At 44.4% G+C, this 12,929-nt stretch overlaps 1 protein-coding gene across 2 annotated transcripts in view; it reads left to right on the forward strand.

The window, feature by feature from the left end:
* The window catches only part of TMEM245 (transmembrane protein 245), a 982,890-nt gene that overhangs the window by 208,790 nt on the left and 761,171 nt on the right, over positions 1-12,929 (forward strand). For both annotated transcript variants that reach the window (XM_086965376.1, XM_086965377.1), the window contains exon 3: positions 4,955-5,056. In XM_086965376.1, the coding sequence (XP_086821502.1) occupies positions 4,955-5,056 (102 nt within the window). The remainder of the gene's footprint in view (positions 1-4,954; positions 5,057-12,929) is intronic.

The following is a 12,929-nucleotide window of genomic DNA, read 5'->3' on the forward strand; positions in this document are numbered from 1 at the left end:
TAACCACTGATGCATCTTGGTCGGTCAACAGCGATTTATAACTCAAGACTGACAGTGGACCTCTAATTGTACTCCTCGCTTTGATATACTCCGATAAGACACAAGCTGACAAATTTGAAAAATAGCTAACTTGGCAACAGGCATAGAAGGTTGTGGACCCATCTCCTGAGTATCATATGTTTCCATGTTCTTAATGAACTGGTGTGGGATAACGTTACATACTTATGTAAGCATGTGATAACAAAGGCCTTCACGTATAGAGAGTGCTCTGTTGTATCTCCTAACATAAACCCATAATTCCTGAAAGAGAACTGCCCCAGTCAAGGCCGAGGGAAAACCTTATACTTCTTAATTGTGGCACAATTTACAGAAAGCAACTTACGAGATGGGAATGACCCCCACCCCTCACCCCCCCCCCATTAAAAATAGGTTGCCAGGCGACATATGTAGGAGACAAACCACTCGCTTGACACTCTAGGGATTAATGTTCTCTTTTTTTCGTCAGTGAACTTTTGTTTCAAGCCCGGTGCACAGGGGGTAGAGAGAAATTACAGCTGTCTTCCACTAAAGCAAACTCAACAAGATGACGTACGGAGTGCTGAAACTTCTCAACTACTTACCCCCTGTCAAGAGATCTGGATTGAATCCATTGTTCTTTTGCTCACTACACCACCCTAGTTTGGACGCAGCCATATGCAAATTAGTCTTGACCCTGATTATCATTGAAGCAGTCCAGCCCTAACCACCAGGTCAGGTCCTCCCTGGACCGGAAACAAGCATCCTGGGACCGGTTTCGGAGAATCTCCCCTCATCAGCCAGGCTAGCTTGAGTCCAGTTGCACAGCGAGCAAGGGACCCACGTCCGGGCATACCCATCACCACTTAGGGCGAATACAGGAAACATAGCAAGCAAGTTCCCAGATCTCTCTACTAGGGGTGAAAGTTTGACATTGATCAGCACTCCATCAATTGTTCTCTTTGAATTTGACACCCTAAGAGGGATGGGTATACCCAGACATGGGTCCTGTGCTCTCCAAGCCACTGGAATCCAGCTAGCCTGACTGATGAGGGTCATGCTTCGAAACCGGCCTCAGGATGCTTGTTTATGGCATTACGGGATGGATTGTTTCCATTGGGAGCAGGGTCGAGTCTAATTTGCATATGGCTGGTGTAGGAAGGTAGATCCCTGACTATGATTTTTTGCCTTGTGTTTAGCTGGTTTTCGACTTAGTTGGCCTGGGATCCTGCTAATCAGGGCCCCAGGCTATCTGCTCTCTCTGTAAAATGGACTCCATGTAATTTAGGTACATACCTTATTGGATGTTGGGTCACTCTTATGAGTCCCTGTACAGTGTACCATAGGTACCCAGGGCATAGGTGCACCCAAGGCCTACCAGGGGCTGCAGCATATCTTTTGCCACCCCTGGCTGGCCATCCAAACTGACACAACTGGCTGATCACTCAGCTGGGGCATGGTCGTGTAATCACCCCTTGCTTAGGTATAGTATTCATATACCTACCATTATATATAGACACATATGCACCTATAAGTCACTCCTATGGCAGGCCTTAACAATCCTGAAGGCAGAGTGCTTGGTTTTATGTGAGATGAGGTTCTAGCATGAGCTGAGCCTGTCTGCAGCTTTCAGAACCATGTCCTTATAGCCGTTCTATGATATAGCCATACCATATACTCTTAAGTGCATTATAATCCTCGAGGTTGAATGCTAACTTTGGTTTGGCTTTATCAAACATGTCGTGTAAGGTGTCATACGCTTTGGAATACTACCCCCTCACCAGTTTTGGCGACGGGGGTAGCATTCCACCCTTCTAGAGGGAGAAGACATGTTGTTCCTACTAAGCCCGGTTAAAGTTAACCAGAGCCTCAGCATCACAAAATGGATGCTGCTGCCACAGACACAAGTCTGACCTCCTGCTGCTGGGAATCCTTCCAGCAAGGGAGCCTTGGAAAATAGGTTTCCTGTCTTGGGAGGTGCTAGCACCACCCCAGACAGGCCATAGTGTATTGGGGCAGGGAGGGCTGAATGAAATGACACTGCCTGGGGCACACAAGGTGTCCCATGCGTAGTCCGGTTCAAACCGGTGCTGGGGCACTCCAGCCCCAGCTCTGGCGCGAAACTGGACAAAGGGAAAGCGGTGTAACCACCCCCTTCCCTGGTTCCACCCATAGGAGGGACCTAGCAGGTAATCCCACCTCTAAATTTGGTATATAGGTAGGAGCTGAGTCTAGAGACTTTAGATTTATCCTGAACTGAAACTTGAAACAAAACTCTGGACCTTCAACGTTCTACTTGAAGATGGAAGACTGAAGAATCTCCCTTGTGGTCAAGGAGTGACCACACTGTACCTACAGGCACCATCCAGCAATCTGCGGTTTACTTTGTTGGCGCTCCCGCCGGAGCCCGGGCACAGAGTCCGACAAGAGCCAGACTTCCAGACTTCTCTGACCCCGATCCACAGTCCGTGCAAAGCTGAGACCTGTGGAGGCGACGAGAGACGTGGGACCGGCCATCTTGAAAAGCCTGCTCCTTGCTACTTGTGCAGCTTCTGAGGCACCCTCGAAGTTGTGCATTGGGTATTGAGAAGCCCCAGCCCGAGCATCAACTGCACCGAAGATCCGCCCTCCACACTTCACAAGCTCTACGTGGGGCCCTTCTGCACTTTCCTGCTCGATGCGTCTGTCCGGTTACTTGCCCGTTTGCTAGTGGCCTCTGTGATGACGAACCTTTGAATGTACACCGCCTGCCTGGTTGCTCCAGGTGGGCCCTTGCTTCCCTGCAAAGGAGAGGCCCCTTAGACCTTGCTTGCCTATCCCGAAGCGAATATTCGATTCCTGCGTGGGTTGCATTTGCCAAGGCCTGTTGATTCCAATCCGGAAGCTGATGCCGCCAACAGCGAGATCCTTCGTGGGGCAGTCCGTATCCAGCTCCTGGTCGTCGTCGACGCCTCCTGGTCCACGTGGCTCCAGAGTCAAGCTTCCCGACATCACCTGATTGCTTCGCGACATCGTCTGGTTCCTTCCTGGCCACTGGCTAGTGACCCAGACTCTGTACCCTCTGCTTTCAGGTACTCTTCATCCTCGATCCGCCCTTGGATCCACCCGGACACTTCTCTCCTGGTCGCCTGCAGCATCTTTCTTCACGGCTCCATAGGATTCAGCGACGAAACCTGACACACTTTGACACCTATGCACCCGCTTCATGTGGGTGAGGTAACGCGAGTACTCCGGTGCTCCTGTGGGTATTGACTATCCTAGTGTCCTAGTTTTCAGTAGCTTTATCCTAGTCCATCCGGAAGTGACCTAAAAGAACTAGTTTCCAATTCTTTTGTTCCCATTCTAACTCTATGGTAACTCGCGTGTGTGTAAAGACACTGTACACGCATCCCGTGGGCCTCCTGCTCCCTATCCTTTGGTAGTACAGCGTAGCCCCAGCGATTCTCCAGGCCCTAGGCCTATCCTTTGTTCGTGACGTGGTTCTTATACCACTATTTTAGTATATGGTTTGAAGTGCCCCTAGGGCATTACTGTATTTTGTGCAACTTATTGTATGATAACTAAGTATCTTGTTATGTGCTTGTGCCTCTGACCTCATACAGAGTTCAGAGGATTAATTTAGTAATAAATACTTATATATTTTATATATATAACCTGTGTGGTGTCCTTTCAATTGGTATTAAAGGGGGTTACATATGGTAAAACAGCTGGCTTCACGTGCCCTCTTGAGTTTAGCCTAAGACTGCTTTGTCCATGCTACCACTAGGATAGTTGGTCTATAAGGTTGACTTTACAACCATCACCATAAGGGTTGTTTGGACTGATACAGGGTGCCCACTAGAATAGTGGACATCACATTTCAGGCCAACTTCTCACAGCTGGGTCCAAACTGAAATGGCATGGTGAGCAAAACAAATGATGGATTTAAGACCAGATCTCTGTACTGGGAGTGAATTTTTGACATTATTCAGCATTTCGTCCATCAGTTAATCTTTTTAAAGTCTTTTTGAAGTCTTCCAATAAAGTGCACTGACTATTAATTAGCAAAACGAACAAACTGGGCTTATGATTCAAATGTCATGTATTTTATTGCCTTTTAGAAGATCTTGCATTGTTGCCAATTTCCAAGACCCCGGAAGCTTGTTTCCTTCCCAATGTAAGAATTGGCTTGGTAGTTTGGTTTGCCCTGTTCCCATCATGCACTGGGACAGGAACAGACTAATTTGCATATAGCCAGGTTCTGAGCTAGGATGGTGCAGTGAGCTAAAACACGGTGTTGGATCTAGCCCTGATCTCTTGACTGGGTGAGAGTATTCTGCTTAATTCAGAAACTCTGTCCATCACGACCCCTTGTTGTTAAATATTTTGTCCACCCTAAGCGTGGAAGGGTATACTCAGATGTGAGTCCCTTGCTCATTGCACCATCGGGATTCAAGCAAGCCGGGCCGACGACGGCTGAAATGCCAGAAACCGGTCCCCGGAAGCTTGTTTCCTTCCCAGTGTAAGAATTGGCTTGGTAGTTTGGTTTGCCCTGTTCCCATCATGCACTGGGACAGGAACAGACTAATTTGCATATAGCCAGGTTCTGAGCTGGGATGGTGCAGTGAGCTAAAAAACGGTGTTGGATCTAGCCCTGATCTCTTGACTGGGTGAGAGTATTCTGCTTAATTCAGAAACTCTGTCCATCACCACCCCCTGTTGTTAAATAAATTTCCAAGACCCGACTCGCCCTTATAATGTAAGGATAAAGAAGAAGGACATGATGTTAATGAGCTTTCACATGACAATAAAAGTACTATTTATATTCTCCTCTACTCAACTTGCTCTTTTTATGGTAAATATTTATTCATTGTGCTTTCTGTTAACTTTTGGGAGCAAATCTTTTAAAATACTTTTCCTATTCTGTTTAATATTGACTGCTGGTTGTGTTTGTATGCAGCTTCCGTGGCAGGTTCCTGGAGGATTCCAGTCTTTTTGGTAATAGTTCTTCTGATGACTGTGGGTGCACTTCATGAGAACAACACTGGGGATGCCTCTTCAGGTAAAAGCAGTTTCTTGCCCAAAGCTTGAGCAGCTTCATTGGTTAATTCTTGTACATCTTTTATAACTGTAACCCATTTCAGAAGATATTTCTTTGCTCTGATAATAATTGAAAATATCTCGGACTTCTGAATTTTAATATCTTAACAAAAGTTATATGGATCTGTGTTGTTCTGGAAGGTTACCATCCTCAAACTTGCGCTTATAATGTATACTATCCTGCAGTTAAACCTCTCCATTCCGAGCAATGTGTTGAGATCAGCATTTACTGTTCTACTTTTTGGATACTTGTGTTGAGTTTTCTGTTGAGTGTTGTGTTATACTTGTAGAGCGTGAAGTTCATCCACAGGTCTCTTGGCATTATCGTTCTCTAGAGTAGCACAGAAGTCAAAAATTATAAATTATGCATAAGTATCAAAAGCCTGCTTGAAAAGCCAGGTCTCCAAAGCTTTGCTAAATGAAGGCGGTTCTGTAATTGAGTAAATATAAACTGTAAGAGTATTATTCCATTCCATTGGTGCCAGGCCTGGACTGGCCATAGCGGGCACCGGGCAATCCCCCGGTGCGCCGCAAGGGTGGGGGCCGGTTTTGAGCCCTGGGTTGCCGATTTTGTTACAGGGCCGTTTTTGCAGCATAGCTGCAAAATCGGCCCTGCAATAAAATCGGCCGAAAACCGGCCCTAGCAAAGTGCTTGGCTGCACCTCCAAACTCCCCGAGTTGGGGGGGGGGGGGGGGGGGGCGACCGAGCACTTTGCCAGGGCCCGTTTTGGTTCCCAGTCCGGCCCTGATTGGTGCCTGTGTTTTAAACCTGTGCTCCCCAATCCTTAGTTTCTGTAATCTAGGCACCATCAGAAAATTGGCAGTAGCTTAGCCGAGATTTCTTGCTGGACAAGCAAAAATAAACAAGTTACTTACTTATACACTGTGGTTCTCCAGTATTGATATATTTTATTGATAAGCTTTGCTAAATGAGGGCAGTTCTGTAATTGAGTAAATATAAACTGTAAGAGTATTATTCCATTCCATTGGTGCCTGTGTTTTAAACCTGTGCTCCCCAATCCTTAGTTTCTGTAATCTAGGCACCACCAGAAAATTGGCAGTAGCTTAGCCGAGATTTCTTGCTGGACAAGCAAAAATAAACAAGTTACTTACTTATACACTGTGGTTCTCCAGTATTGATATATTTTATTGATTCATTAAACATAAGGGAAGGGGAGGGGAGAGGGTCAACCACATACAACTCTACCAACCCGACCCCCTGAGATCCAATTTTTACACACGTAGAGGGATGAAGAGATTCAAGCACAAAACCAAACCCCAAACACACCGTACAACAAAACAAAAAGTGTTTGTTTTGATAATACTGCCCTCACTCACACACCGAAGTGTGTGACATACTTCATCATCGGGTCTGCTTACAATACGCCCAGGTGTAGCCACACTCTGGATGGAGCATAAGGGTAAAAAAATATTAAAACTTTTTTTTTTATTGATTCACATGTTTGAATCTTCTCCGTCGTCATAGTGGGAGTCCCACGGTAACAGTAAAATAGCAGTATTTAAAAAGCTTAACATTCAATTGCAATACAGGTTCAGCAGCCTTTAGCAACCTATTATCATTGTTTTAAAACATCCAAACTTCAGCCAGTCAGAGCATAGACCATAGAGTCTCCATCCCCTGCAAGGCCATCATATCTCAGATTTCGAGAACAAGTTCAATTAGAGTAACAATACAAGGTGAACCTGAAAGAGGAGGAGAGTTGGCCGCATGCAAATTTATAAAAGATATCAATACTGGAAAATCACAGTGTACATGTAAGTAACTTGTTTTTTCTCCAGTATTTTATCTTTTATAGATTCACATGCTTGAATCAGAATAGTAAGCAGCTATCAAATGCCAGCAGCAGGTAAGGTAAACTATCCCACCATGCAACCCAAAGTAGAAAAACAAACAATACGCATACAGTGTAGCCCTTATATATATTTTTAAAATGTGACTTTGGGGCTAAAATAACAATACCGTTTCCATGGAGAGAAGGTGAATTCTGGGACTTGTAGTTATTCCAGAATGACTGCTAGATTCCCTCCGATGGGAGCGAGGCAACATGTTTATCAACCCACATGTGAGCCCAGGTGCATTTGCATTTGATAAAGGCACTTTTGCAGAAACACGTCATGCTGTTCAAAATAAAAGAAAGTCTGCAGATCCTCTGTGTTGTAGTAAACTTTATTTGGTTATTATCATAGAAAAACAACCATAAAAGTACATACAGGATTTCAATGATTAAAAATTACAATCAAAAGTTACAATATAAAAAGATGAGCATCACATGAGCATTAAAAATAGTAAATCTCAAATTTCCGCAATCTAAAAACATTTTTTAAAAATTCAGAAATAGATGCAATTGTTAATATGGTGTCTAATTTCTGCATTACTTAAAAAAGCGGGGCGGCATCGATTCACTCCCATCTCCTTCAATATGGCGACAATCAGTCTCTTCCGTGGCCATGTATAAAACTTGCAGAAGAATAAAATATGAATATCTGATTGTTCTGATAGGTCATCACAAGGACATTTACTCAATTCTCTTGTCCAAATATTCATCGCAGGGAAGCTAAAAACTCTAAAAAGAATATTTAACCTAAAACATATTATTTAGAACCTCTCGTGTTCAGTCATACGTAAGGTTAAATATGGTTGTATTTTGCCCAAGGTCATTATTAATTGATGTGCTAATACTGTCTTTTTCTTCATTTCATCACTGGCTCTTATCTCTTCCAGGTACTTCATACATTGGTTTTTCAACTACTTCCTGGAGATACGACACATTGATAGCGGATCATCATAGTAATTAAGACAGCCCAATTTCACAAGAAATTCTTTAACATAGGAGAGCCATCTTATCCTGCTCACATGATCTAAGCTTATTGCATCCATTAAAATAGTGCGGTTCAAAGCGTACTCCTCGGTTGTTCAAACCCTATGCTGCAAGAGTATTGGTTGGGCCTTGATGGTATCCTCATTATATGGTTGTCCGAGTGACAAATGTAGGTTGAGACACTCTCAGGTACAGCTAGGATGTATCTCAAAAACATATTTTCTGCTAACTGGATGCATTTCACATTAGAATATCCCCATATACCTGCGCCACAGACAGCAATTGATATGCACGTAGCACTATACATTTTTAAAGGCTCCCTAATTGGCTTTTTCCCCATTTTTTTCGAAAAGTTTTTTAAGGCCATTATTGATTTACAAAACATAAATCTTCTTGCTTTTATTGCACTTGACCACAGGCCGGATTCATGGAACAGTATACCTAAATATGGAAAAGTGGGGGTGAAGTCCAAGGGACTTGCACTAATATACATGATTGTTTTCCGTTTACTACCACCAGGGCCACAGTTCATAGTAAACGTTTTTGTGCAGTTAATTTTCAAGTCTAAATTTGACATTAAGGTATTAAAGGATGTTATCAGTCTTTGTAGGGCAAGGGGCGTCCGAGCCATTATGACCACATCGTCAGCATACAGGAGTGCAGGGACTGATCTTTTTGCTACCATAGGCACATCCCTGCACTCCTGGAGTAATGTTTTTTCAAGGTCATTATGATAGATTAAAAATAAAAAGGGAGCAAGAACGCACCCCTGGCGTACTCCGCACTCTATGCCAAATGATCTTGTGCACTCCCCGTTTCTTCCATATCGCACTGATGCAGTGGCACCAGAGTAGAGCTCCCTTAGGAAGTAGATTAGTTTTTCTTCTACCCCCAAATTTTCTAATATCAACCACAATTTGCTATGGGAAACTCAGTCAAACGCTGACGTTAGGTCAACAAATGTAAAAAAGATGCGTTCCCTCCTGGCCCTAATATATTTTTGTTGTAGGATGAATAGGTTTAGGCCCTGATCTACCGTTCCTATCCCTTTCTGAAACCCATACTGAAGGTCACTAATGATAGAATTTTTTTCCGCCCAGTTTTGTAATCTACTTAAAATAACTCTACCAAAGATTTTTATGGATGAGTCCAGTAGCGAAATCGGGCGATAGCACATACAACTTTGTCTGTCTCCCTTTTTGAAGATGGGTACAATAACAGATGTAAACCATGAAGGGTTTAAGCCCTTCTCGGTGGTGGCATTAAATAGTTGCGCTAAAATAGGCCCCCACAGATCCATGTTATTATTAAACAGATCAGCTGGTACTCCATCTGGGCCCGCATCTTTGCCTGTCTGGGTTGCTTTGAGACTTAAAGTCACTTATTTCACGGTGACATCCAATTTCATACCCTTTACCCTCTCTACCGCTGTTGGTGTAAGTTGTGTTTGCTGCACCCCGTGCGGTGTGCTATACAACTGGGCATAATGATTTACCCATTCCTCTTGTGGGATCGCTATTTCAATACGTGACTTGGTGTCATCACTAAAGAATGGGGCATTTACCGCTTTCCAAAAAGCGGATGAGTCCCTGCTCTGTGAGGCCTCGCATAATGAATCCCAGGCGTCCCTTTTAATATCCGCTTTCCTTTTTTTCAGCGACTCTTTGTATAGTTTCCGCAACTCCCTAACAAGTAGAGAGTCACGGGGGACAGCATGTAGAGCATTCTTAAGTTTGGAGTGGGCCTTTGTACATGCTGAGTCAAACCAACTTGCAGTTTTTTCTTTGCGATTTTTTTAATTCCACCCATAAGCTATCCTTGATATATGTTGCAATAATATGAAAGTGTTTAATAATAGTCTGGCTGTCTGAATTTTCATCCAGTCAAGTCAAAAAACAAGTTGAGCATTTTGAAATCAATTTGCGAATAAAATCTTCTGGGACCAACTTGCGGGAGTAACAATTTTGTCTACTCATAATTACATCTGGAACAATCTGCCTCCTAGTATTATCTCCGCCCGAATTCCAGTGAGGGTTTAAAATCTCCATGATTAAAGGGTAGTGGTCGCTGAGTGCGATATTAAAGGTCTTACAGGTTTTGATCTGGCGTCCAAATCTAACAGAAGATAAGATGAAATCAATTGTTGTGGACTCATCCCTGCCATTAAATGTCGGTGCAAAGGGAGACTCCATTTGGCAGATTTCGTTTGCATAACCCAGATCACAGGAGGATACAATTTCATTTAGCAAATCCCCACATATAGAGTGTTCAAAGTGTGTTAAGCTAGTATCCTGGTCCAACATGATACCACAAGTTCCTTGTCGTCCCCTTTTGCAGATTGTACAGTTAAAATCCCCTCCCCATATAACGATTACTTCTTGAGTGGTTTTTTCCATCTCATTTTTAACATCAGCACTCAATTTTTTCAGAGTTTGTTCAATAGCATCAGGGGTGATATTATTATAAAAGTTAACAATTATGGCAAACAACACCTTATTAAGACATATCTTAACCAACTGGTAATGTTAATTATTAGATGATAGGTGAACTCTCTCACATTTAAGCTGGTTTGATACGTAAGTGCACAAGCCCCCCTTTGCCCTACCATGTATTGAATCTATTGCTGGTGTGAATAGAGTTTTAAAACCACATAGGTGGGAGGGCTCTGTTACCCAGGTTTCTTGAAGGCTTAAAATATCGTAACTATTTATGGTATTAATCCATGTGGTGTTCGTCAATTTAGTTTTTAAACCCGCCTCATTCCAGAACATTAGGAACCATGCTTCCTCATTGACTGATTGAACATTGGGGTTAACGAGGCCATTCCTCTCGGGTGGCTCCCTCGGTAAGTCTCCCAATATGGGAAATCTCTTGGGTACATCAAGTCCGCCAAAGTTGTATTCTACTAGTGCTGCATAGGATTAGTGAGTCCATCCTTCTCTATGTGCTCACCATGTCCTTTTCTTCCAGTGCAGGCTATCTTTAAGATATCCTGTTCAGCAAGATACAACTCGGCTGTCCCCTCCCTAGGCGCCTTGATTACAAATGGTACACCATCAGGTACTCTTTCAGGGGCTATTTGTATATTTCCCTAATAGGTTCCTTGAAAGAATGGTTTGATATTTGATGTATGCATGCGGCCATGGGCACGCCAGGGAACACATCCTCAAGCTTGTTCGGAGGCAGCAGTGGCATCAAGTTTAGACTGTTCAAGTAATTGAAAGCCCCAGATCCCCCGCAGCCAGGGAGGAACGAAAACCTGCTGACATCTTTTGGCCATGACTTCATGGAGAGACGCAGGTTACTTAATCTGCGCCTTTAGGTGGTTTCATTATGGTGAAATGCGGCTGGGTGTAGGAGCCTGCAGAGACTTCTTTTTTTTTTAATGTGACTTTGAGGCTAAAATAGCAATAACTCCTTCCTACAGCCCAACTCTCACTCCTATCAGGCTCCCACCGGCCTCCAGTGGTGTCTATCAATCATTCCCCTCCTCCCCTACCCTACCCATCCTCCAGACTATGCAGCGCCATCTCCCAGAATCCCTCACCTTGGGGCATATTTAGTCGCCTATTGCTCTACCATACCCTTTCCGAGCGTGCAGCTCCACTGCCCAGAATCTTTTCCCGTTGGACACTTCCAGTTGCCAACTGCCCTACTTTCCCCTGACCTCGCTAGCTCCTTCCCTAGCGCATCCATTCCGAGCGGGCAACTCCATTATCCAGAATCTCTTCCCGCTGGTCACTTGCAGTCTCCACCCGCCTTACTTTCCCCCGACTTTACTAGCTCTCTTCCGCTCCAGGATCCCCAGTGCCTAGCCTCCCAATTCCATCCACACACCTCACTGTAACGACGCCTGAGCGAGATAGCACCCTGCCTACAACAACTTAAGACAGAGGTTCGCAGTCTACTACATATCACTAAGGCCTTGTCTGCAAACTCCAGACCAAGCTGCACCACCACGAAAAATCACCATCTCCGCTCGCTCCCTGATTGCGGGCGTATCGGCTCCCTTGTTGCGTGTTTATCTAGGTTCCTGATCGATACTGTAACCTTATGCCCCTATTCGGCTATAAATCCATTTATTCCCTATATTGGCATAACCGTTCGAGTGCGATTTTCAGAAAGTCATCTCTGGCCTCACACGAACAGAGCCACATTCCAGCATAGTTCTCTGCCACTTCCTTTGCAACCAATTAATGCAATGACAGAGCAGAAGTCACTATCTGATATTCCTAGATTAACACTCCGAGTTCTTCAACAAGATAAAAACTCAGCATACCTGGAAATCCCCGCTTGCTGTGTTTTGATTAGTAATGGAACTCTAATGAGCAACTGATAGCTATCACTTCCTAGTGACATCTTTAATTGACGTCTTATGTCCAGCAAACTTGCGTCAAACCCGGCACCTGTCAGGTATAAATATTACCAACGTTGCCTTAAGCAATGAGACCAACAAGAGCTGTCGTGCTGTTGTAAGCTGTCGTGCACCCTGTGTGCATCCCATTGCTGCTGCAGGCAGTACGCTGCTGCTGTTGTCCCTTGGTGGTGAAGCTACTGATACCATTATCGCTGCTAAAGCGCGAACGATGGTGCAGTACGCTTAGGAGCTGAACAGCCGTCCCTCTACGAAGAGCCCAGCAGATTCCAGCTGCCGCGGACGCTGTCCCCCGCCTCCTCCTCCCGACGCGCTGAAGAGAGCCGCTGCCTTTCTCCTGCAGAGAAATCCAGCTCCAGCGTTTCCGGTCTGCCCTCGCGGGTGACTGGGATATTGAGTGCCCCCTGAAGGAAATACCAGACTTCCATCATTCTATTCAGAGGTATGGTGTTGACTAAACCCTTAGACGAGAATTCTTGAAGCAAACCTTGGCAAAACCAACTTAACTTAAAGCTATTTACTTACTCCCCTTCCACGTGTTAGGCTTAGGTCAGGCACACTGGGGTAGGCGTAGTTAGAAGCACCAGTTGAGTATGTTAGCCTAATGTATATATGAATGT

The sequence above is a fragment of the Lissotriton vulgaris genome, chromosome 4_1 (assembly GCF_964263255.1).
Source record: "Lissotriton vulgaris chromosome 4_1, aLisVul1.2, whole genome shotgun sequence".
Taxonomy (NCBI): domain Eukaryota; kingdom Metazoa; phylum Chordata; class Amphibia; order Caudata; family Salamandridae; genus Lissotriton; species Lissotriton vulgaris.